The 26,802-nt window shown below is 41.7% G+C and overlaps 2 protein-coding genes across 2 annotated transcripts in view; one reads left to right on the top strand and one right to left on the bottom strand.

The window, feature by feature from the left end:
* Nucleotides 1–297: 297 nt before the first annotated feature.
* LOC308310038 (meiotic nuclear division protein 1 homolog) lies at nt 298–10,808 on the top strand. Its single transcript, XM_080756073.1, has 8 exons — nt 298–408; nt 1,411–1,476; nt 2,186–2,243; nt 5,161–5,309; nt 6,088–6,162; nt 6,472–6,586; nt 8,812–8,856; nt 9,796–10,808. Exons 1-8 carry the CDS (start codon nt 406–408, stop codon nt 9,900–9,902), a joined length of 618 nt encoding a protein of 205 aa, XP_080612199.1. The 5' UTR covers nt 298–405; the 3' UTR covers nt 9,903–10,808.
* Nucleotides 10,809–19,996: 9,188 nt separating this feature from the next.
* Nucleotides 19,997–26,802, bottom strand: part of LOC308313417 (nck-associated protein 1-like) — a gene marked incomplete at both ends in the record, with an annotated part of 39,105 nt that continues 32,299 nt past the window's right edge. The window contains 10 exon segments of the mRNA XM_080760515.1: nt 19,997–20,209; nt 20,214–20,226; nt 20,579–20,710; nt 21,187–21,326; nt 21,913–22,032; nt 22,209–22,341; nt 22,468–22,613; nt 23,495–23,553; nt 24,278–24,359; nt 26,282–26,414. Coding sequence (XP_080616641.1) covers nt 19,997–20,209; nt 20,214–20,226; nt 20,579–20,710; nt 21,187–21,326; nt 21,913–22,032; nt 22,209–22,341; nt 22,468–22,613; nt 23,495–23,553; nt 24,278–24,359; nt 26,282–26,414 — 1,171 coding nt within the window.

Raw genomic sequence — 26,802 nt, 5'->3', positions numbered from 1 at the left:
CAGAACTGATATCATAAAGTATTAGGTGCAGTTTCTAACAGCAGGGGGCACCAGAGCATCGCGAGAAGGAGTCACCGCAAAGATGGTGCACAGATGAATCAATGTCACCACTGCTTATTTTGTGTACCAAGACAAGAGAACGTCTTTGGCAGTTGCCTATCCTTTAACGTCTCCACCATCTTTGACGGAAACGCTGCACAGTGCTCCGCGGGAAATTCAGTCACCATCCGTTTCCTGTGATGATTCTGAACATGAATAGGATACATGTAAACACACTGTTGACCCTGACGGCATAGAACTATTACAAATGATAATAGAGTTGACAGTCTCTGGGTTTGAACTGTTTAATAACTGCTGAATATCGGATTAATTCTGGTGGGACAACGTAGTAGGCCTACCGTAATAATGGTAAGTCAAATGACAAACTCTTTGTTGTGGTAGTATATGGTGACCACATAGATGGGGTGACCATAGATATATCCATATCAAAATTAACAAATACAAGGAAATATTAATGCTAATGGGTCACATTACTTCGTGTGACACCACAATTGGTGACCTATTAAAATTTGGGCCAGGGCCAGGCGTTGTTAATTCGTTGAGAGCGAAGGGAATGAGAGGAGGTTCCTTTTCAGTGCAACAATACTTTGTCAACAGCGAACCTGCTTTAAAATGTAAAACATGTGGCAGCATTTATTCTAATGTCATATCATGTTTAGAGATCATAATAATATAATATCCATATATCTATAGATGTCTATTAAGTCCATATTTTAGTTCTATAGCATGCTGTCTACTGTACTCTATCCTAAAGTGATATATAATGCATTGTATGTAGGCCTACACACATTATTACATCATTTGTCTCACTGCTTCATGGGTCCTTGAGGGTGCTCCAGGGGGTCCCGACACTCCCTAGCAAAATGAGTTAATAATACAGCATCACGCTTTGGACATACAGTATGGCTCAGCAGCAATAGAAGCTGTTTCTAAAACGATGTATATTAAATATAAATACAGTATTCGTTGTTTATTTTTGGCTCCTGAGTCTTTTGTGTTTTCTTTGTTTAAAATAGTGTATTTTCATTTTGCCCTAGGTATTCTTTTTTTCTTGGCTGCTTTTGTATTGATATTGCATGACCTCACCATACTCACCAAGTGAGTTCAACGTTGTCTAATGCAATCAGATTGGACGTTTCTGTTTGGATGCATGGGCTGTCGCTGGTCAAGAAAAGCGCTATATAAGTTTGAGATATTGTGGTGATATGTGTGTGTGTGTGTGTGTGTGTGTGTGTGTGTGTGTGTGTGTGTGTGTGTGACTGTGTGTGTGTGTGTGTGTGTGTGTGTGTGTGTGTGTGTGACTGTGTGTGTGTGTGTGTGTGTGTGTGTGTGTGTGTGTGTGTGTTCTAGTCGAAGAAGAAAGGACTGAGTCTGGAGGAGAAGAGGAGTCGGATGATGGAGATCTTCTTTGAGACGGTGTGTTTTTTTTAACCCATTTAAATCTGGAAAAGCATCCGTGTCGTTTTTTATTTCAGCCATCATTTATACACATATAATATAATTATACTATTTACAAAGATATTTATTTATTTATTTATCTATTTTTCAAAAATCGTGAAACTGTGTGCAAATGTATATATTTTTGCGAACATTTTTAAATCTGATTTTTGCTTCTGGGGGTCCCTGGTCCGCGGCAAATACATATCATTTTGTGGTTCCTTCATTCCTTGACATGAAAAAGTTTGAGCACCACTGATAGAGCAACAGACTGTTTTTTACAGACTTTTTTATTGGACTCAGGGCTTAACCCATTCTGACCGGGAACCCATTTTGGTGTCAGCATCATGTCATGCTTTAGCTATTGAAAAATAGCAGATCTACAAGCTCGTAGCGCGCCACCGAGTGGCGCGCTACGAGCTTGTAGGTCTGCTATTTTTGAAAAATCGAAGAACGACTGACATTTTTAGAATCTGATCTCAGGTCAGAATGGGTTCATCAGACCAGTGTGTGTCCAGTGGAAACCTCGTATGAATCTGATCTCAGGTCAGAATGGGTTAATGGGCTTAATGGGTTAGGGATGACGACAATACATTTTTTATCGATTTCGAACCCCTTATCCAACCCACTATTAGTCAATCCTTCCTTCCTTCCTTCCTTCCTTCACCTTTCCTTCCATCCTCTGTAGAAAGATGTATTCCAGCTGAAGGACATTGAGAAAATTGCCCCCAAGTCAAAAGGAATAAGTGAGTATTGATTCTGTAGAACCGATTGCACGCACGCACACGCACACACACACACACACACACACACACACACACACACACACACACACACACACACACACACACACAGAGAGAGAGAGATCAAACTTGTGACACGTACTGTAGTACATGGTGCACACATTACTGGGTTAATACTCAGTACAGTACTTAATATTTGCCATATCTACTATAGCGTCCAGGAGTTCTGCTCCGTTTTCCCTGTACAGTATACGTGTGCTGCTGTTAGAACCATCATGGGCACACGTCTGCATAACGTTGCTACAGTAGCCTACGTAACCTGGGCCAAGCACCAACTGGTTCCTTTGTTTTAGAGTGAAAGAAAGTTGAGATTGAACATGGTCTTTATCTCAATATGCTGGGGAATATGCTTTTTAACCCATTTTGGACTGATGGCTTCTAAATCCTAAAAAAAATTGTCAAGAAGCTTGGCATTGCGATGCATTGCGAGCTTGTAGATCTGCTATTAGAAAATCAGCTTGAACAAATGTAAGTGAATTTGACTCAAAATGTATTTGGCTGAAAAGATATTCTGTCAGAGACACCCATATGAGAACGTGTGTAAAGGTTTTTGAAATTATTAAAAAAATATATATATTTAAAGTAAGCAAGGTAAACACATACATAGACTGTAGAGGTACAGTGTAGTGCCTCATTTGATGTATTACCATGTTCTGTTCTTGCTTACTGTAAATCGCTCTGGATTAAGAGCGTCTGCAAAATGCCTAATTTGTAAATCGTTGCCTCAAGAAACTAGAATAGGTACAAGCAGAACAAGAAGCTAGCGGTTTATCTAAATGACATTCTGTACATTGAATACCAGTCAAACAAATGAACCTTGCATCTGTCTAAATAACATGCTATCTAAATGACATTATAACCTTCTTTGCATGAAGTCTGCATGGTCGTCACTATCAAGCGCTCACAACGCACCGCGATTCGACGCGTCGTGAGCTTGCAGATCAGCTATTGTCCAATAGCTGAAGTACAAACGAGAGTTAAAGTGATTAAACTGATTTTGATTGCTGGCATATTATTACATTTCTTTGGGGGGGGGAGACCCCGGCCCGGACCACCACTTTGAGAACAACAACTAGCTGCATTAGATGACTGTAAATACTAAATATTTGCCGCCACTTATGCACAATGGACGCTCACATACATTTTTAACGAAGGAAAGCTCCACACACAAAAACATGCTGTACCACAGAGGAGGAGTGAGACCCCCGGGCCCCCACCACCGATACCAGCACAACGGCTGCTGTGTGTGTGTGTGTGTGTGTGTGTGTGTGTGTGTGTGTGTGTGTGTGTGTGTGTGTGTGTGTGTGTGTGTGTGTGTGTGTGCGCGCTCCGTCCTCCGTGTGCCTCTTATTAAAAACACATGTTCCTCACTGTTGCTGGGGGGGAAACCTCGTATCTCCATCTTTCAACTTTTCAACTACTTTATGTTTTTGTTTTGTAAATATTAATGCCAAACTTCACTGGTTCTCAAACGTTTCCGTGCCAATGACCCGTAAAATGTATATGTATTATACATATTTATACATATACACACACACACACACACACACACACACACACACACACACACACACACACACACACACACACACACACACACACCTGAAAGTGTTTTGTGCCAGGGACAACCAGAAAAGAAGATTTGTGTTGGAAACCAATTATTCACAATCTTCCAAAACAGTTTCGAGACTTTTAAAAAATGTTGAAAAATAACAGATATACTGTTATTTTTGACTAGTCAACGTATATAAATGGATAAAGCGGTTAAAATGAGTGTTACGCTGTATTGGTGGCACGCTACAAGCGTGTAGGTCTGCTATTTTTGAGAAATCGTGAAAATGTGGCGCAAATCTTTGAATATATATTCTTTCAGAGCGAACGTTTTAACTCAAGTCTTTGCTTCTGCAGGGAGGTCGAGATGTGACCCGTTGTGAGCTTGTAGATCGGCTATTTTCTATTATTAGTACTTTTTTAAATATATTATACATACATTTCTAACCAATAACAAAGGTATTAACAGGAGCCAAACATTGGATCCTTTCATTTGGAACACACAATCTTTTTTTTCCCCAAGTTCTGGAAAGTATCAGTTGTTTTTGGAGATACAGGGTTCCTGTTGGACAGCGTTGATGTTTAAAGCCCTCGACTGGAACGTGATGATGTAGTTAGTGAGACCACAGTACCCCCACTCCCACTGATCTGGGCTGGACTGAGGGGGTGGGCTGGTGGAGAGAGACAGGGAGAGAGACAGAGACGGAGAGAGGCAGACTGAGAGAGAGAGAGATTTCTTGGTATTTTAGTCTGTAGTCATTTCTCTGATACAACATGATCCAAATGTTCCCGATAGGATTCCGTGAATACATAACCAGCACAGGAGGAAAGAATCCAAGTACATTTTCCCAAGTAATGTTCTGACGGTAAGCTCATAGCGCGCCACCGAGTGGCGCGCTATGAGCTTGTAGGTCTGCCATTTTTGAAAAATCGTTAAAAATGTGGCGCAAATCTTTGAATATATATTTTCTTTCAGAGTGAATGTTTTTAACTCTGGTCTATCCCATTTTGGGGCGGGAACCCCTTTTGGTGTTTTAGCTATTGATAAATAGCAGATCTACAAGCTTGTGGCGCGCGCTACGAGCTTATAGATCTGCTATTTTAGAAAAAATCGAAGAACGACTGACATAGGGACATAGCTTTTTCAGAAAACTGTCATTTTCAAACAGACATTTTTAGAATCTGAAGGGAAACGATATTACTGATTTACAAGTAAATAAGGCCATTATGTAACCCAAAAAGCCCTGTCACACGTGCGTGCGTGCGTGCGTGTATGTGCGTGTAAACTCTCCGGCTGTGTCTCCCATAGCTCCCATGTCAGTGAAGGACGTTCTCCAGAGCCTGGTGGACGACAACATGGTGGACTGTGAGAGAGTGGGCACGTCCAACTATTACTGGGCCTTCCCCAGTAAGGCGCTGCACGCACGCAAACGCACGCTGGAAGAGCTGCAGAAACAGGTTGGATATACTTTATTTGCAGGATTATTATTAATACTGAGATCAGATTCTAAAAAAATGTCCTCTACATCCTGACGGTTTTCTGAAAAAGCTATGTGTCTATGTCAGTCGTTCTTTGTTTTTTTTTCTCCAAAAATAGCAGACCTACAAGCTGCTATATGAGCTTGTAGATCTGCTATTTTTCAATACGGTACATAACATAATGCTAACACCAAAATGGGTTTCCGGTAGATAACATAATGCTAACACCAAAATGGGTTTCCGGTAGATAACATAATGCTAACACCAAAATGGGTTTCCGGTAGATAACATAACGCTAACACCAAAATGGGTTTCCGGTAGATAACATAATGCTAACACCAAAATGGGTTTCCGGTAGATAACATAACGCTAACACCAAAATGGGTTTCCGGTAGATAACATAATGCTAACACCAAAATGGGTTTCCGGTAGATAACATAATGCTAACACCAAAATGGGTTTCCGGTAGATAACATAATGCTAACACCAAAAGGGGTTTCCGCCCAGAATGGGTTTAACAGCTAGCACTGTCAAAGGAAGTTCCTTTGCGGTGTAAAAACAACCATGCTGTTTCCGTGCTCAGACGCACCCAGCCAGCCACCCACTCACCCAGTCACACACATAGCTCCGTAAGGGAGTGGTTGCTCCGCTCAAAAAGAAGTTGTAAAGAGACAGAAACTGGGAGAAAGAAAAAGCGTTGCCCATGCATATATAGGGACTGGACACGTGGGTTAATCATGACTGTGTCATTCTGCAGCACTCTGACGCCAAGCAGAAGAAAACTGTTCTGCAACAAGCTGTGGAGAAGGCCAAGACGGGACGCCAAGACAACGTAAGAAGAATGCACACACACACACATACGCACACACACACACACACACACACACACACGCACACACACACACACACACACACACACACACACACACACACACACACACACACACACGTGTAGGGAGAGGAAATATCTGACTGGAATTGGGAATCCGTGAGGAAGTGAGGAGTCATACACGTTTATCGTGAGGCTGAAGAGATTCAATACAGTTTCACGTTTTTAAAGGCACTGACTTTGTGTGTGTCTCTCTGTATGTGTGTGTGTGTGTGTGTGTGTGTGTGTGTGTGTGTGTGTGTGTGAGTGCAGGCCGAGCGGGAGCATCTACAGAAGGAGTTGCAGGCTCTCAGAGAAGAACAGGCTCAGTTGAAGACGGAGTTGGAGAAATACAAAGAGTGTGACCCTGAGGTGGTGGAGGAGATCAGTGAGTAATTAAGAGTTGTTGACGCCCCGATCGCCCGGGACGAAGTTCACCGTCCTTTTCTATTAGTAACGCCCGGCCGCCCCGAGACAACGTTTTATCCAAAAAGACGGAAGTTTATATGAAAACGGATCGCATCGCTCCACAGCCCCGGGAGCGCCTGTCCTGTCTTGCGCAATTCTCGACAGTGAGACGTCATGGAAAATGTCCCCGTCCCCCCCCACGTCCCCCCTGTTCAGCTGACGACAACGGAAATCTGAAAACGTTAATAACTCGCCATCCAAATCATCCCGTCTAATTATTAAAAAAAAGATCCTGTGTTTGCTATAAATCAACTGGGCGCTATCATTTAATGGGTTAAATAATAACCCCGGGGAAATTAAAGTGTTAATGGAAATTGTATGTATTCCTATAGATCAAACTTAATTTCAGGAACCCCACGTTTACTTGACTTGACTTTATAGGAATATACGTTGTGATCGAATCAAATCAAACTTTATTTATATAGCGCATTTAACCCATTTTGGGCGGGAACCCATTTTGGTGTTGGCATCATGTCGTGCTTTAGCTATTGAAAAATAGCAGATCTACAAGCTCATAGCGCGCCACCGAGTGGCGCGCTATGAGCTTGTAGGTCTGCTATTTTTGAAAAATCGAAGAGCGACTGACGTAGAAGACATTTTTAGAATCTGATCTCTGATTAAAAGCAAATAAAAGAACCTTTCAAATTCATTCTAAAATTGACAGAGAGCCAATGAAGTGAGGCTTATAGAACAGGGGTATGTTCATGATGTTTGTAATGTAATGTCTACACTCTCTACAGTGTGGGATATTTGGGTTAGAATTACAACGCAAACAGACAACATGTATCGACAATTTGCTACCCCATACCAAATGCAATCACACCCGTCATGTGTCTTATAGGGCTTGGGAAATGTATTGAAAAGAAAATATTAATAATAATAAAATAATAATATATCGGAAACGATATTTTTGCAACAATAACCCACTTAATCTTGCTCATGTGGACTAGGCTAGTGGATTATAGTCAGGTTATTTTATATGCCTTATATACAGTATATCAACACGTAGACTAAATCCATTAGTCTGATTAACCACTTGGGGAATACCACTCATTTTCAACATTTTACTATGTCATTAATATACCTTAGAGTTGTTGTGTGGAAATGATAATAAAGAAATGCGAGGTCTGAAATGTGGGGTCATGTGATCAGTAACATTATGAAGTACATCTCAGTGACATCACCAAAAAACGTCAACGATGTTCACCTCCTGTCCGTTCACGTCCTGTACTTAGATCTTCTGTCATTTGAATTTTGAATTTGCAACTTTTGCATAATATGTAAAACACTGTGCCTCTGTTGCTAATGTCCAGGCACACTGTATGGTGAAAATAGGTCCTCAAATCATATTTGACTTGCCTTATTTGCATAGATTATGGACATTATTATGCTATGGGAATGACCGCTCCGAAACAAACCTCATAACAAGTACAGTTAGCTATCCATTCAACAGTGACCTGGAACTCACTAACCATCACACATAAAACACATACTAAACAAATTGTCATTCAGAAAACTATTAAAGGCACACTTAATGCCACTGGATGTAACTAACTGTATTTGACTATTATGTTTTTTGTCACATTTGCTTCTGATGATCTTTCTTCAAGTATGAATATTAAGCAGTGATAAAACCACCCCATTTGATTTCACTTGATTAGATTTTAATGTAAATTTTTTTAATAATTTATTTGTATATTAAATTTGACAAAGGGACAATGCACCAGAGATGGCTATGAGCTCATTTGCATCTGTAGTCACCCTGTATGGAAGAGACATGGTGTTTTCATTGTGTTGTATTGTTTATTTGTTGCTTACTCCTGGCGTGTAGAGACCTTTACATTGTTAACCCATTCTGACCTGAGATCAGATTCATACGAGGTTTCCACGGGACACACACTGGTCTGATTAACCCATTCTGACCCGAGATCAGATTCTAAAAATGTCAGTCGTTCTTCGATTTTTCAAAAATAGCAGGCCTACAAGCTCATATCGCGCCACTCGTGGCGCGATATGAGCTTGTAGATCTGCTATTTTTCAATAGCTAAAGCATAACATGATGCCAACACCAAAATGGGTGCCCGGTCAGAATGGGTTAACAATAAAAGAACACAAGCCACTGATGAACCTTGTCATGTCTTACAGAGAAGTCCAACATGGTGGCGAAAGACTCAGTGACCAGGTGGACAGGTGAGTCAACTCCCCTAAATACTCCTCCAATGTAACGTCACACACACACGACACACACGCACACGTGACACGCGCGCGCGCACACACACACACACACACACACACACACACACACACACACATTGCCTCATTCATTCATCGATCTCGTTTTGGCCATATATGATTGTATATTGATTCAATCAGTAATTTGTTCCCTACCCCCTTGGGGTACTTTCTTGCCACTGTACATTTGCACATTTACTGTATGTGTGAAATGTCAAATGTGTGCTCTGCATTTAGCCATCCTAAATAGCTATTAGGAGCCATACTTTATTAGTAAAAAGGGAAAAAACGAAGAAAAATGTCCAAAAACGTTTCGATATTTTTTTCAAAGAATAAATATATCCCACCCTTTTCAGATTGGCCTGTTATAGCGACACCAACCGGTGGACTTTTGCAAAACACATTTTTTGGAACAAAATGCCTCAAATCATCCAATTGCCATCAATGGTGTAAGACCAAATGGCACCCGTTTCACACTGGCCTGTTACAGCGCCACCAGGAGGCCACAGCCTGACCTGGCCTGGTGGAGACCTGTGCCCAGAGGGGTACTTTTTTTCTAGTCATAAATGTAATCCAATCCTCCCAAGTAGGCTATAATTATGATCAGTTAAAGGTATATTCAGTGATTTCACTTAATTCAAATATCACTTATTTCTTTGTTTTGTTGTGATAATCCTCTCTACTATAGAGTGTGCTGACCATATAAGGAGTTCCTCCCTGTCCCCAGTTAACCCCCTGGGCGTCAAAAAAACCGTAGGTTTTGTTTTTGGCTCTCTATCCTGATTGGATGAAAGGCTTTGCCACCTATAGCCAAAAACGAAACCTATAAGGTTTTTTGAGTGAAATAATTTAAAGCTCATAAACCTTCTATTCTGTTTGTGTCCTTTCCCTTCCAAGACAACGTGTTTGCCATCAAGTCGTGGGCCAAGAGGAAGTTCTCCTTCGATGACGGCCGTCTGGACAAGGCCTTCGGGATCCCAGAGGACTTTGATTACATGGACTGACGACCTCCGACCTCTTGGGGGTGTACAGTCTTGCGGCGAGGCGATCGTCCCTCAGAGACCGAGGGAACACCCGACTGTTGTTGTACGTTCTCATGTGCTCTTAACCCATTCTGACCTGAGATCAGATTCATACGAGGTTTCCACTGGACACACACTGGTCTGATGAACCCATTCTGACCTGAGATCAGATTCTAAAAATGTCAGTCGTTCTTCGATTTTTCTAAAATAGCAGACCTACAAGCTCGTAGCTTGTAGATCTGCTATGAGCTATAAGCTATGAGCTTGTAGATCTGCTATTTTTCAATAGCTAAAGCACGACATAATGCTAACACCAAAATGGGTTCCCCGTTCAGAATGGGTTAAATATTATTACAACGCTGTCGGTGCAGGAACCTTGTAACTACATACATAGATGTTCATGTTTTTTGTTTTTTATGTATGTACGTGTATATATATATTTTTTTTTCCATAAATGAATGGAAATGCCCTGTATTGACGTTTTTGAACGTCATCACTAGTCTGCCGAAAACCTTGTATGTCCAAAACGGTTACTTTTGAGGAAACCTGTTATCGGTAAGTCACAAGCTCTTGTTAATACTTTTTCTTTGGTTAAATATGTATTTTATAACACGCACAACACTAACAAGCACTGTTGTATTACAAAGTAGGCCATTCATTGACATTTAAATATGGAGATACAAGGTTTCTGCCCAACAGCAACAACGATATTTTCCGCTCCACCGACGAGGTTTTTTTTTGTATGGAACCAATGTTTGGCCCTTTTTGTTTTTGATTGGCTGAACTTAAAAAATCACTGCTATATGCCATTCAATCTCCCTGTGTGTGTGTGTGTGTGTGTGTGTGTGTGTGTGTGTGTGTGTCACATGAGGAACTGGAGACGGTGGCTGGGCTAACTGTAGGTCAGGTGTGTGTTCGGAATTGGGGGGGGGGGGGGGGTTTACACAAACGCTGCGTGACTTTTGAGATGGCTGGACTTACTGGGGGCCAACGGGTGGGTGGGTGGGTGGGTGGGTGTGTGTGTGTGTGTGTGTGCGAGAGAGACTTTTGAGACACCTGTTTGGCTGAAAACTGAGCTGGTGACGGAAATGTCAACCTAGAGAGACGCACACACACACACACACACACACACATTAAGCCACCATGCAGTGATTACGTGCAGGTTGAACACGGACGGGACAGATGGTTGCGAGTCTTTCTGGTGTGATTGCTCATGTCTGCATCTGCTATACTGCTGTTCCACCTGGTCTGACGGGCCCTCCTCTTTCATCAGCAAAAACGGCAAATAGCAGATCTACAAGCTCACAAATGTGCATTCTTCCTTCATAACTATTGGTCCCTCTGCGTCTGAGACAGGTTTATGTATATGTTCCCCAAGCTGGGCAATTCAATTTACAGCAGATATAAAATTCAAGCTCTTAAAAAAAAAACACAATACAGTGAACGGTAAGACATATACAAACAACAACAGACATACGTATACATTATCACAAGACACAGTTTATTACATTTAAATATAAAGTGCAACTATAGAACCAGAAGTGTAACTACATCTATCCTCCCCATCCACCCCCTGAAACTAAACGGCAGTATGGTTGTAACTCATGTCCAATTCTCGTTAGACTACAGGGGTTTAACCCTTTTGGTGTTTTAAACATCATGCTATAATTTAGCTATTGAAAAATAGCAGATCTACAAGCTCATAGTGGCGCGCCATGAGCTTGTAGGTCTGCTATTTTTGGAAAAATGGTGAAAATGTGGCGCAAATGTTTGAACATATATTCTTTCAGAGCGAACCTTTTTAACTCAAATCTTTGCTCGGGCCCTAAATTGGTTTTAAGTGGTTAAAGCCTGTCGGGTTGGATATTATCGGCACTCGCGGCACAACACCGAAGCCATGAAAGCACTGTTTGAGCCGCCGCTTGCCTTTCTCTGCCGTGCGTTTTGTATTGTGAAGATGCTCCTTTGTTATGTTTTGCCACATATAGCCCAGAGGCGCTTCAAGCAGACAGTTGGTTAGTTTAACTTAACCATTTTGGTCATTCATGACCTGACGCTGAATCGTTTTCCGGCAACCATGCTGTGAAGTGTCCTGACCTGAGATCAGATTCTAACCATGCTGTGAAGTGTCCTGACCTGAGATCAGATTCTGAAAATGTCTTCTACATCCTGACGGTTTTCTGAAAAAGCTATGTCGTTCTTTGATTTTTCAAAAATAGCAGACCTACAAGCTCGTAGCGCGCCACCTATTTTTCAATAGCTAAAGCATAACATAGTGCTAACACCAAAAAGGGGTTCCCTCCCAAAATGGGTTAAGGACCCCCAGTTTGATATTTAAAAAAAAAAGTTTTCTCTTGGACACCAATTTAATATAAAAACACTGAGAGTGTACGAATGGAACCAATAATGGACCCGTCTCAGAAGCAGAGGGACCAATAGTTATGAAGGAAGAATGCGCAGGGTGCAGGCATATAACACAATACATACTGTACATACAGTACATGGATGCACCTCAGTGAGGTCATCTGGGTTTTGGGTCTCCCGGCCAACCCATACTGCTCACCCGGGTGCCGTCTACTTTCCGGCTGCCACCCGTCTCTCCGGTGGTCACACTATTCCTGGTTGTCACGTATAGTCTATTCACTATAAAGTAAAGTATATGTGGCAACGTTTTCCATGTAAATCCGCCTGATGATGTATTGACATCAAAACACGACACACGCCTTCTTCCTTCAAGTCCATATTTACTATTAACGCAGATCTACCAATGACGTAGAGGACATTCGATCGGTGCGATGGCTGATGGGTTTGAACGTTTGCGGGCGTCAATAAACACTCAGGATATCATCATATCATTTTTGTACGTGTATGTTTATTTAATTTTTTTGTGTCCCATTAAGTGTCACTGTCGGGCGGAGAGGGGGTGGGAGGTTGTCCTCTAGGGAAAAAACTAAAAATGTTTGCACCCCCTAATTTTTCTTTTCTCCCTGTATAATGTATATTGGCGAGATATTGTATGTTGTGACCAAATGCTGCTGGTATGAACAATACTTTTTTTTCTTTTTAAATAGGATATCATCATATCTGTCGGGTGGAAACCTCGTATGTCTGAAACTGTTACTTTTCAGGAGTTCAAATTCAAAAGCAGCAAAAGCAGCAGATCTACAAGCTCAAGACACGTCGCTTATTTGCGCCACATTTCGAGCCTGCAGGTCGGCTATACTTTTGTGTGACACTGTGTATAGTAATATGATCAAGTATGGCATTCATTTACAAAAACGAAAAAAAAGAAAGAGTACGGCCCATAAGAGGTTTCTTTACCGACACAGCAATGATATCTCAATCACTCCTCCGTTCATAAAAGGGCTTTGTGTCGGACGCGGACCCTTAAGGCTCGACAATGGAGCGAAGAGCGAGAGGAGAAATTGAATAGAAGCCACGAATAGAAGTGCCAGTTAAATATTGTCCAGGCCCTACGGTGGGTATGTTTAGTGTGTTTAGAGAGCTGTAAACAGTCCATGCAATGTCCCCTTTATACGGTGTGGTTGCACGGCATCTGGGGAAAGAGCCTTGTTTTGCTCCGTTCTTTTATTTATGTTTGTTGCGAATAAAACCTACCTTTCTATATTAAGTTTGAACGTGGATGGAGTTTTCTCTGAGCTTAATTTGGCGTGTAATGTTATTGCAGCGCTCTCTCTCTGGTTACAACAGATCAGATTTTACTTTGTTAAAGCGTTGTCATTATGTCGTCTCTGGCGGGTGGAAACCTCACATGTACAAAACTGTTACTTTTCAGGATTCTAATTCTAAAGTATAGCAGATCTATATACAAGCTCGAAAATGTGTCGCTTCGTGTTCGTGGCTTTTTTTTTTTGTTCTTTTGTTTTCTGCTGTTCCAAATGAGCAAATATAGCTGATATGCAAGCTCGCAACGTGACTCATTTGTGAGCTTGTAGATTTCTGCAACTTGTGTGTGTCACTGTACAGTCAGTCAGTGACAACAAAGTATGGCATTGATTTATGAAAAACCTTAAAACAGAAGATACAAGGTTTCTGCCCCGACAGCAACAATAGATGTGTATATTCAAACTGCCAGAGTTGAGCCAACGCAGGCCAGGCAAAACATGTAAGCCAAAACCTTTGCATTTCTCTGCTGCTGCCGGTGGAATGCTTGCAGAAGGGTTCGCACAAAGAAACACAACCGTCCGTGTGTGTGTGTGTGTGTGTGTGTGTGTGTGTGTGCGTGCGCATGCTATGTGCATCACATTCACAATGAAGATGAACAACAAAAAAATCCCACACAAACCACAAGGTCTATTGTTGTATTGTTGCCACACACGTTCACAATGACTGTTTCTGGCTGTCAAAGCCTTCTGGATATATTTTTTTTAGTTCAAACCAGAACAGTGATTCCAAAGTCAAAACCCCTCAAATAATAATAATAAAACATTATGATTTTAAGGATAACTTCAGTCATTTTCAAACCTATAGAGTATATATCTTCACGTTGGTATCCAGCACTCCTCAACGAACGCTCACGGTACCATTTTTATACTCCGTCTCGGGAGTGTCTCGGAGAAGGACTGTGGAGACTTCAGGAACCTGCCTGCCAGCTACGTCATCATTCTATAGGCAGTCAAATGGGTGGGGCCACACGCAAGATATAGGGCATAGTTTTTTTTATTGGCCTAAAATATTGTCTATATACATTATATTCATGAATCCACCTGCTGTCAGTACTATAGAGGGTATGGGTGTGACATCATCAAACCCGGACGTTATGCAGGAATGCCTTATAATGACCGAGTGGCAAAAAAATACTTTCTGTCCTTGACAGCCCGTACATCCACACAGATAAGTTCTATCTGATTGCATTAAACGACATTAAACAATGTTAAACTCCCTTTGCATGTTGCTTTGCCACTCGATGTGCCATTCACTCTAAGCATGCGCATACCCTCTATTGATAGTTCTATAGGGGTTTCTTGTCCCATTAACCTCCTGTATAAGGCAGAAATGTCAGAAATGTCAAACTTTCCTTGTGCTTTAAGTAGCATGTGACATGTCAAACTATAGGGGGTTTTCATCATTCTGAAACCATTCCAAGTGTTAGTTTTGCACAAAAAAAACACTCCTTGGGCTAAAAACGGTCATAGCCGTCATCCCACATGTGATGAGGTCATCCCACATGTGATGAGGTCAGCACAAATGTGATGAGGTCAGCACAAAATGTGATGAGGTCATCACACATGTGATGAGGTCAGCACACATGTGATGAGGTCAGCACAAATGTGATGAGGTCAGCACATGTATTTTGGGCAAGTGGCTATATGGCCGTTTTTTAGCCCAAGGAGTGTTTTTCTTTGTGCAAAACGGTCACTTTTACAGTTTTGAGGGGCGCTAACCCCTCCTATATACAGGTTTAATGTTTGTCTTTAGTTCAATGTTTGTTTAATAAACGCCATTGACAATGACGACGGGAAAACGTACATCATTTCGTAACTCATTATACGTCATATTGTCTCTTTATTGTTAATGGCATTTAATGTTTTGTTTTACATCACCATTACATCACCTATAATCAACATGAGTTAGACTTTAATATAGTAGCGCCCCTCACTTCACACGGGTGTGATTTTTGCCTTATACAGGATGTTAATGGTATAGGGTCACAAGAAACCCCTATAAAACGAATTGCTCAATATACAGACAGCCGGCCAGCAAGTGGATTCATGAATGTATATAGACAATATTTTAGGCCAATAAAAAAGACTATATATACCAAATTTCCCACCCGTCCACCTTTTCATAGATTTTGTATAGCTAGCCATACATATTCAACAACACTATCATCAGTGTTGTGTAAATGAATGTTTTTTGTTTGTCCTATATGTCTGATTCACATGCATTTAGACACCCTTGTAAACTTGACCCATGGCTCTGTGTGTTCTTTCCCCCTTTACACCAAACCTCTCCACTCAAAATAGCACTTATAGCAGATCTACAAGCTCACAAACCCCCCCACCCCTCCCTATACGGTTCAAGTGGTTATTAAAATATTATAAGGCCTATAATAAATATGGTCTGAGGAATTTAATCTAACATTTTCTTCTGACTTCTTTTCAGATCCTGAATCTTTACTCCAACATCTTAACCAATAATGGAGCCTATGGAGGATCTATTTTATATTTTAGAGGATTTGGATGATTCCGAATTTGGGAAATTCTTATGGCAACTGCGCATCGAGGGCAGCATTAAAAAATGCGTTCTGGACATGCAGGGCTCGAGGCCTCTAATAATACAAGCAATGTATTATTAGCAATGTATGTAACCCTAACCCTAAGCCGCCAGGCTCGGGGGAGTCGAACCCGCGGCACGCCGTCCGTCCGGCTGGCTTGGTTGGCCTATAGGTGTCAAGACGGTTGAGCCAACAGTCTGGGACACGAATGTGATTTCCTTTTTTTACCTGAAGCGGAAGGAGGACCCCCGGGTGAACAGAACCGGCTTGGGTTTGGGTTTGGGCTCCTCGAACAGCCTGAAGAAGGCGTGGTACTCCACGCAGATCTTCCAGAACACCTTGCAGCAGTCTCTGCTCGCCATGTTGAACTCCAACGTGCCGTGGTGAGAACTTTGCTGCGAGACACACACACACACACACACAGACAGGAGGAAGACAATTAAATAGAACCTTTCCTTTTTCGCCAAGTCCCCCCCCCCCCCCAACCCGTCATAAGAACAGAAGACTTACAGTGGGGTCTGATCTCAGCTTGATGAGGAACTTCTTGCGCTTGAAGCTCAGCTTTCGAATCTTGGACCAGTTGAAGGCGTTGATCCTGGTGTAGCCCTGTGTCATTGCAAAACACACGTTAGCGTCTTTTTAACCCATTCTGACCTGAGATCAGATTCATACGAGGTTTCCACTAGGACACACACTGGTCTGATGAACCCATTCTGACCTGAGATCAGATTCTAAAAATGTCAGTCGTTCTTCGATTTTTCAAAAATAGCAGATCTACAAGCTCGTAGCGCGCCACTCGGTGGCGCGCTATGAGCTTGTAGGTCTGCTATTTTTCAATAGCTAAAGCATGACATGATGCTAACACCAAAATGGGTTCCCGTTCAGAATGGGTTAAGAACAACTGAGTATTATTTTGCTAAATGCATGTCTCTCTCTCTCTCTCTCTCTCTCTGATACAATCTTTCAACATGTTCACTCTGGCAGTGTCATGGTTTTGGATGGATGGAGACACAGCTGTGTGTGTGTCTGTGTGTGTGTCCGTGCGTGTGTCTGTGTGTGTGTGTGTGTCCGTGTGTCAAGGGCTGTCGAACCTCTCCACACTTCCCAAAAGTATACTTTTCAACACACACACACACACACACACACGTACATTGTACGAGTGATGCTGTGACTTGGAAGTGAGAGACAGATTGTGGGTGGAACTGGCAATACGCACACACACGCACCTCCGCCAATGCACGCACCTTCGCCAATGCACACATGTGCACGCACGCACGCACGCACGCACGCACTGACCGATGTAGTACTGTACATCAGTCATGCCTAGGTGTGCTTTCACACAGTCACAGTCTGCTGCTTTTGAAAAATCATAAGAATGCGGCGCAAATCTTTGTATATATATTCTTTCAAAGTGAATGTTTTTTAACTCAGGTCTAAATGGGTTAATGCTTTCGCGTGAAGCCATAGCATGATCAAGGAGGGAGTTCATTTACAAAAGAACATGATGACTATTTATTTTTATTCTTTTGATGGTAAACAATAAACATGCTGGCGGGCAGTCTTTTTGATCCGAAGACAACGCATGCAAAGGTTTAAAGAGCAACTGTTTGTGGGGCTGATATGGTTCCCGTTTCGCATTTGAGTAAATGGTGCGCTGTGACTGGCCAGTCGCTGTGATTGACAGCCTACACCTAAACCTAACCCTAACCTTAACCTCAGTAAAACTATACCTAAACCTAAACCCTAACCTTAACCTCAGTAAAACTATACCTAACCCTAACCTCAGTAAAACTATGCCTAAACCTAACCCTAACCTCAGTAAAACTATACCTAAACCTAACCCTAACCTTAACCTCAGTAAAACTATACCTAAACCTAACCCTAACCCTAACCTTAATCTCAGTAAAACTATACCTAAACCTAACCCTAACCCTAACCTCAGTAAAACTATACCTAAACCTAACCCTAACCCTAACCTCAGTAAAACTATACCTAAACCTAACCCTAACCTCAGTAAAACTATACCTAAACATAACCCTAACCCTAACCTCAGTAAAACTATACCTAACCCTAACCTCAGTAAAACTATGCCTAAACCTAACCCTAACCCTAACCTCAGTAAAACTATACCTAAACCTAACCCTAACCTTAACCTCAGTAAAACTATACCTAAACCTAACCCTAACCCTAACCTTAACCTCAGTAAAACTATACCTAAACCTAACCCTAACCCTAACTTCAGTAAAACTATACCTAAACCTAACCCTAACCCTAACCTCAGTAAAACTATACCTAAACCTAACCCTAACCCTAACCTCAGTAAAACTATACCTAAACCTAACCCTAACCCTAACCTCAGTAAAACTATACCTAAACCTAACCCTAACCCTAAACTCAGTAAAACTATACCTAAACCTAACCCTAACCTCAGTAAAACTATACCTAAACCTAACCCTAACCCTAACCTCAGTAAAACTATACCTAAACCTAACCCTAACCCTAACCTCAGTAAAACTATACCTAAACCTAACCCTAACCCTAACCTCAGTAAAACTATACCTAAACATAACCCTAACCCTAACCTCAGTAAAACTATACCTAAACCTAACCCTAACCTCAGTAAAACTATACCTAAACATAACCCTAACCCTAACCTCAGTAAAACTATACCTAAACCTAACCCTAACCCTAACCTTAACCTCAGTAAAACTATACCTAAACCTAACCCTAACCCTAACCTCAGTAAAACTATACCTAAACCTAACCCTAACCCTAAACTCAGTAAAACTATACCTAAACCTAACCCTAACCTCAGTAAAACTATACCTAAACCTAACCCTAACCCTAACCTCAGTAAAACTATACCTAAACCTAACCCTAACCTCAGTAAAAATATACCTAAACCTAACCCTAACCCTAACCTCAGTAAAAATATACCTAAACCTAACCCTAACCTCAGTAAAACTATACCTAACCCTAACCTCAGTAAAAAATATACCTAAACCCAACCCTAACCTCAGTAAAACTATACCTAACCCTAACCTCAGTAAAACTATACCTAAACCTAACCTCAGTCAAACTAACGCAGTGGCTGGGGGGCGTTTCCAAGAACCCGAATGCGAAACGGATACCATATTAGCGTTTGTGGGACGTACGGTTGACGTAGTGTTGCTCCTAACCCTAACAACACAGCCAGTGATGGGTTCATGACAGTGGTTTTCAACCCTTTTCATTTCAAGGCCCATTATTTATTTGGCATTTGAGCCACTGGCCACCATTTGATGAGATTTAACCTCTCAGACCCTAATCTAAAGAATAGTCCTGAAAGCCACCCCTATAGAGCGTCGCAGTCCCTCCCCCTTTCAGAACAACGAGTGGCCCAGGAAATGAATCCCAATGCATTTTTCCCATAGGCATTTCTTAAATTAATTTTTTTAAAGACCTTTTCAGCGTCGTACGAAGCCAACTCTTGTCGTGACAAATCATGCCAACACACACAATATTTTGGACCAAACAAATAATTACAAAGAAGAAAAACAACAAAAAATTTGTTTTTTTCTATTTTCTAATTCTTTGTTTGGCCCGAAAAATTGTGTTTGTTGTCATGATTTGTCACGACAAGAGTTGGCTTCGTACGACGCTTAAAAGGTCTTTAAATAAATAATGTAAGAAATGGTGCACTGCTCCTCCCGGTGTATAGGGGAGGGCTGTCTTACAGAGACAACATGTAGACAACATGCAGCAAAGGTTGCCATGAAGTTCATGATACGGTACTCAAACACGCAACACGCCGTCAGGCCACCACTAGGCCAGCGGGCGCCACCCGGTCTCGGTCATCTTACCAGTTGGTGTAAAGGCTGGTGATGGTGGGTTCTCCATGGCTGTCTAGGTGCTGGGTCTGCTGCAGCAGCACGTTGTTGAACACGCGGGTAATGTCAATAGTGACATAGTTCTCTATGGACTGTAAGACGGTCATGTAGGCCCTGACGCTGGTCAGTAGCTCGCTGGGCTTGGCTATCTCCTGAGTAGCCTGGTTGTACATGGTCATTGGTCATCCCCACAATAGACCTGACACATACACATGAAACAGTTTAGCTTTCCATGTGAATAAAAGGTAACAAGATGAACACAGACAAAGGTTTACTTTATGTTTGCACGTGTTTTGACAACTGTAGCTAAATTAGAACATTTCGCTAGACAATAACGTTAAGATAAATATAAATAAATACATACATAATGTAATTTGTATCCACTGATGACAAATCATAATTCATTATCTACATACATGATACATGCATCAACATTTGAGGACAACAGCAATATTTATTTTGGGGATCATTTACAGCAGGCTTTAGAGGTCGCAGTGTAACATTGAGCAATCAAACACATGTGAGTATTTGCAGTGTGTACATGTATTTACTTGGTAAATCTGATCTCTAGATGTGAGGTGAGGTATTCTCGCGGTGTGAAGGTGTGTTCCCACACCACCATGTTGGGAACGTAGTTGATGGAGAAACACAGCTCAGACAGGGCTGTGTGCAACTTGTCCAGACTGAAAGAAGACAACAACAAAGTATACGTTTCAAACACTTTGCTGTCTGTACGAGAACACACAAGGCTGTGAAGTCAGGTTATTATTGTGACCCGTTTAACCCCTGGCTCTACAATAACAGAAATACACACACAGTACATTGAAAACAAACCTTTCACATTTCGTTTTAAATGACAAGAATTTCAACATTTTGGTGTTAGCATTATGTTATGCTTTAGCTATTGAAAAGACAAGCTAAAAAAAAAACAAGCTCAAAGCGCGCCACCGAGTGGCGCGCTTTGAGCTTGAAGGTCTGCTATTTTTTGAAAAATCGAAGAACGACTGACATAGAAACATAGCTTTTTCAGAAAACTGTCAGGATGTAGAAGACATTTTTAGAATCTGATCTCAGGTCAAAATGGGTTAAGGATTTACAATTCTTATTGAATAATAATGTTCTAGTGTGTGTGTGTGTGTGTGTGTCAGAGATAACTCACTTGGTGACCAGTAATCTATTTTTCCTCATGCTCTCAACTCCAGGCTTTTCTCGCTCCGGCTCTCCTTTCTTCCCTGTAGCTTTCTTACTCTTCTTGTTGACGGCCTGGCTGATGGTCTTGGCACAGTGCTTAGGAAGCAGCTGGAGACAAAACAAGTATAGTAGTAGTAATATTGCATGTATATATTAAATTCATCCAAATGTTGCTACAAGACAACAAAACCATTGGACACATCTGGTAGGATGGTTGCTAATGCTAATATCTTGTAATAGCATAGGCCTAGTGTTGGCTGTCTTAAACCAGTTAGTTAATTCATTAAGCAATATTACACGAGAGGGTGTTCTTTATAGTCATTAATGCACTCGGAACTCTCCTGCAGCATCGCAGGCATGCATTAATGACGATGAAGAACACCCTCTCGTGTAATATTGCAATTATACAACAATCATACGAGCTTGTAGATCTGCTATTTTTGAACAGTCGAAGAACGACTGACATAGAAACATAGCTTTTTCAGAAAACTGTCAGGATGTAGAAGACTTTTTTTTTAAATCTGATCTCAGGTCAAAATGGGTTAATGGTAGATCACTTTGTCATTAGCAGAACGGAAATATGAACAACATACTTGGCAACAAAGAATTGATACTGCGTTATATTCAAATTGTCTCATTCGTGTCGTCCCATTGACCAAAAATAGGCGTTGTAGTGTGCGTGTACAGTACGTACCTGGTCACTGAGAGTACATTGTTCCGTGCAAATGTCAGTGATGAGATTTCTGGCCTGTTTGGCCATTTCATCCAGGAACATGTTGCACAGCGACAGGCTGCGATCCCCTATGTGGTGGCGCTAGAAGACACACACATAAACACACAATGTGGGCTGTTCTATGGCTACAATTATACTTGTCATTTCTATGCGGACACAAACTGCAACACAGTATGTTCTGCTAAAAACACAACACATTAGCTGGGACTATGGGTGTTTTTTTCTTTTGGGTGTGTGTGTGTGTGTGTGTGTGTTACCTCCTCGGGGCACAGTTCATGTGTGCAGGACATGAAGTGTGTACACAGCAGAGGGAAGCAGATGGAGTGTCTGCTCTGAGATGGTAGCTCCAAACACTGTTGAAACATCTTCTCAAATGCACGGCTGTAGAAACTGCACACACAAAAATATATTATTTATTTTGTGTAAATGTGTTGATGTATAAGAAGTGTGTGTGTGTGTGTGTGTGTGTGTGTGTGTGTGTGTGTGTGTGTGTGTGTGTGTGTGTGTGTCTCTCACCAGAATATGGAGAGGTCAGAGGTCTCCACTAGCATCTCCACCAGTGAGTCCACCATCTTGGTGTGAAAGATGATGGTGTTCATCATCTTCCCCAGCTCCCTGTGGTCTGCTATACCCAGACTGGCCTTAGAAACACTGGTATACGCCTAGAGGAGACATGGTGGGAGGGAATAAAGAACAGAAAGATGGAATAGAAGGGAACGAACCAAATGAACAGGGAAAGAAAGGCAGGTTGGATGGAAACGAAGAGGGAATGAGGAAAAGGAAAACAGGAAGTAGGGATGAACCGAAATGCAAAGAAAGTGGCAATAAGTCTGAGGAATCAGAAACAAGAGAACGACAAACGGAAGACTATAGCATCATTGTGTATTGTATTGTATTGACATTAGACACCAGCGGATGGCGGATTTAGCCGGTTAACCGCAGTTTGGGTCAAAAGAATATATTATTAATTAATATCGGATAAACCGCGGGTGAAATAATGCTGGAAATAAATGAATGGCATCCATCTATAGGTTTTATAACTTTTAAAACGGAAACAAACTAATGACATCTATCTATAGGCTTATAATATAGTTTTATTTTAAAAGGCACCAAATCTCGGCGTGCGTGCGTTAGTAGTATTTTTCCTTGAACTTGTAGATTGGCTATATCCCTGCAGCGGATTTCGGGTGGTTGCGGATATATAAATTGGATTAAGTCATTTATGCGGTGGGATAACAGGCGGATTATAAATATGCACACTCGGATTCGGGTGACAAAAAAGCTCATCCGCTGATCTCTGATTGACATGATCATGAATTGACATTGAATTTGAAAAAAAGGACACATTTACACAAAATATGTTTGACAATATAAACGCATAATATCCAGCTTGCCCAGAGACATCTTGAAAATATAGCAAATTCGTTCGATACAATTTGTTCCTGAATAACATGTAGTTGGTATCAAGTTCAACTGTGTGTGTGTGTGTGTGTGTGTGTGTGTGTGTGTGTGTGTGTGTGTGTGTGTGTGTGTGTGTGTGTACCTGCAATCTGAACCAGTCCAGTCTCATGCCTCTGAAGTCAAACACATCTCCATCCTCCACTATAAGGAACAAGCATGTGCAAAATTACCACAACACTGTGTTTGATGTTATTTTTAAAACAATATTCACACACATCACATCATCCTTCAATAATTATATTCCACAACACTGAGCTGACATGGACATAAGCATTTAATCTTTGATGTTTACTGTCTGCTGGCGTTTGGCTTATGAATGTTATTCTGTTGTACCAGGTTTTTCTTTTCCTTTTAGATTTTTTTGAGAGAGAGAAACCATGAAACAGTTTTTGGCATAATATAAACACAGTACATTCCAGTATTAACCCATTTTGCGCGGGAACCCCTTTTATGTTATACAAGATCTACAAGCTCACGCCGAGTGGCGCTCTACGAGCTTGTAGGTCTGCTATTTCTTTTAAATGGTGAAAATGTGCCTCACATCTTTGAATATATATTGTTACAGAGTGAACATTTTAACTCAATTCTTTGCTTCTGTGTTGGGGTCCCTGGAACAACATATTTTCATATTGGGGTCCTTTCCTTGACATGAAATATTGAGCACAACTGAAACAGAAACATTTCAGAAAGCCGTCAGGATTTTGAAGACTTTTTTTTTAATTTCGACCTCAGGCCTAAATGGGTTAATTGAACTGAAAGACTGTATAAAGAAAGAATGACCTGTTGCAATTGTACACTCTCAGGGTTAAATGATCATACATGATTACCTCAAACCATGATTTACAGTATAGTAGTTTATGTTTACCTTGTTTGACGCTGAGAGAGGTCATCGTGTTGACGAAGGAAGACATGATGATTGATTCATCTTCTGGACACACAGAGAGGTTCTAGCATAGAAAAAACAAGTTCCATTCTTAAGCCCCATTCAGACCGAAGAAGCAGAAGCTAGCTTCTGCTTCTTCGTCCCATGTTATCTCTATGCAGAACAGCTTCTGCGTTTAAAAGCTGGAAACACAGCTTTTTTTTGTTTTTGCGTTTTTTTTTTCTCACCGGACCTTAACTTTAAAGCAGCTTTTAAAAGCTGGAGCTTTAAAAATCTGCGTGTAGCCAATCAGAGCACAGCGTGGTTTGAGGAGGCGGAGTTGAGCTCATTTTACAAAACCGAAAACCCTCTGGAAAGCTGTCCGACCCAATTGTCCGCATTAAAAAAAAAACTTTTTGAATATGGGCTGTATATGAAATATGAATGGATATTTGGCAAGACCATAGCATATTTTGTGATAGAAATTAAAGTTTATATGAGAAACAAGTTGTCGAAGCGGTGAAAACAGGTTGTGTTCCGTGTGCCGTCGCGAGTGTCACGTTTCTGGGGACAAGTCATCGTGCATTCACCCCCCCCTCCGGTTCTCATCGAAGCTATGGATGGACTACTGAACTGAACTCTCCGGAACGCTATCCGTCGCTGACGCTGATTGTGGACTAAACAGTGCACACACACACGGTTGATAAATTAGCAGATATAGATAGATAGACAACACACACACACACACACACACACACACACACACAGTACACAGTACAGTAGTCCCCAGTACTGGAACGCCGAGGAGAGCTGTGCTCGGAGACGATTTGCGGGACGTTTCCTCGCACTAAAATTAATTGCCCTTGTCGCGGGACCTCGCCCTGAGCACAGGGCGTTGACCACTGGTGTACGCTCCTCGACACCCAGTCTCAACTTAGGGGGTCCTCCGCGGGCCGGGTCACAGGGTCCAGAAGTCGGTCCACTTTCGTGTGTGTGTGTGTGTGTCGCTGCATTGTATGTTGATTGTTGAAACGTGGGCACCGTGAATCATACCTTTAAAAAATAATTAATAGCCTTTATATCAGTTGTATGTACCCCCTCTATTTATGCAATATGTTGCCCATGTTTTGTGATTGGTTTGCTGCGTTCTGAATCGATAAACCAATCGCATATATTTATTTGAGGGAATCATTTCAGACAGCGCCGAGATAGGAGCTCCCTTCCACGGGAGACTTGGGACTGAATGTCCGGAAATCGCACGTAAACATAAGCTGTTTTAATTGCTTTTACGACGTGCTGGATACATACAATTGTATTTCTACGGTATGCTCTTTCTAAATCAACATTAACATTACATACAGAGCCGCCATTTAAAACAATGCCCGGAGGGTTTCGCTCGTGGCCTGGGGGAGACGAGAGCGGAGTGGGGGGGAGACATGAGCACTGAAGACGGAGGATTGAGATCCCGTCCGTTCGGTTATTTACAAACAAGTTTACCAAGATTATATTATTTATTCATCCATACATAGGTTATGATGTAACTAAATATATCATTATTTCTCCTCTACAGTCGCTATTTTACATTTTAGACTTTCAAATGCGCATCTGCTCAAACTGCCCGTCTCTCGTCTCAAAAGCCAGACAGCCAGTCCAGGCAGCTTGAGTGACAGGTACCTTGTACACGCCCACTTTCTCAGAAAAAAGCTGCGTCTTTTAGAGTTCTGCTTCTGCTTTTTAAAGCAGCTTCTTCGGTCTGAATGGGGCTTTACGGTGATTAATGTTATCGATGCATGTTCCTTTAGCCATTATTCATCATTGTCATACAAATAAATATTAGGAATATGAAACCATGGGTGGTAGGGGTAGTTTCAGTAACCCCCTTCCCCCCGTTAATTAAGATTGTCCCACTGACATTTTCAATGCTTGTGTGTGTGTGTGTGTGTGTGTGTGTGTGTGTGTGTGTGTGTGTGTGTGTGTGTGTGTGTGTGTGTGTGTGTGTGTGTGTACCTGCACCAGTTCGTTGAGCACCACAGCATCGAAACCAGATAGATACTGAACGTAGTACCTCTGCATGACTGGACCATACTTCCTCACATGGGCCCTCAGCTCCTCCATGTAGAAGATCAACTCTGCTATGTGTCTGTAACACACACACACACACACACACACACACACACACACACACACTTAACAAGAAATTCTTGAACACAAACAATAGTGGATGCGCAAACTTGGAAAACTCTACAACAAGTGCTTCAGGATACAGATCACGGGCATCGCCTTCTCCATATATGGCGACTGCCAATTATTGCAGACACTGAACAGAATTTTGCCGATGCCTGATCAGCTCTCAGCTTGGGCATGCCTGCAATCTGCAGGCACCTCACGACTGATTTATGGACATTACCAAGGCTTCCAAATATGAACACAAGTAGTTTACATTTGTAGCCAAGCTGTATAATAGCATCTTTAAGACGCTGGTACTTAAGCACCTTGGTAAGGAATGCCTCTTCCAGACTGTGGTCAAA

Source organism: Protomyctophum bolini (assembly GCF_963924005.1).
Source record: "Protomyctophum bolini genome assembly, chromosome: 3".
Classification (NCBI taxonomy): domain Eukaryota; kingdom Metazoa; phylum Chordata; class Actinopteri; order Myctophiformes; family Myctophidae; genus Protomyctophum; species Protomyctophum bolini.
Note: the sequence above shows the minus strand (reverse complement) of the source record. Positions and strands in the feature narration are given on the sequence as shown.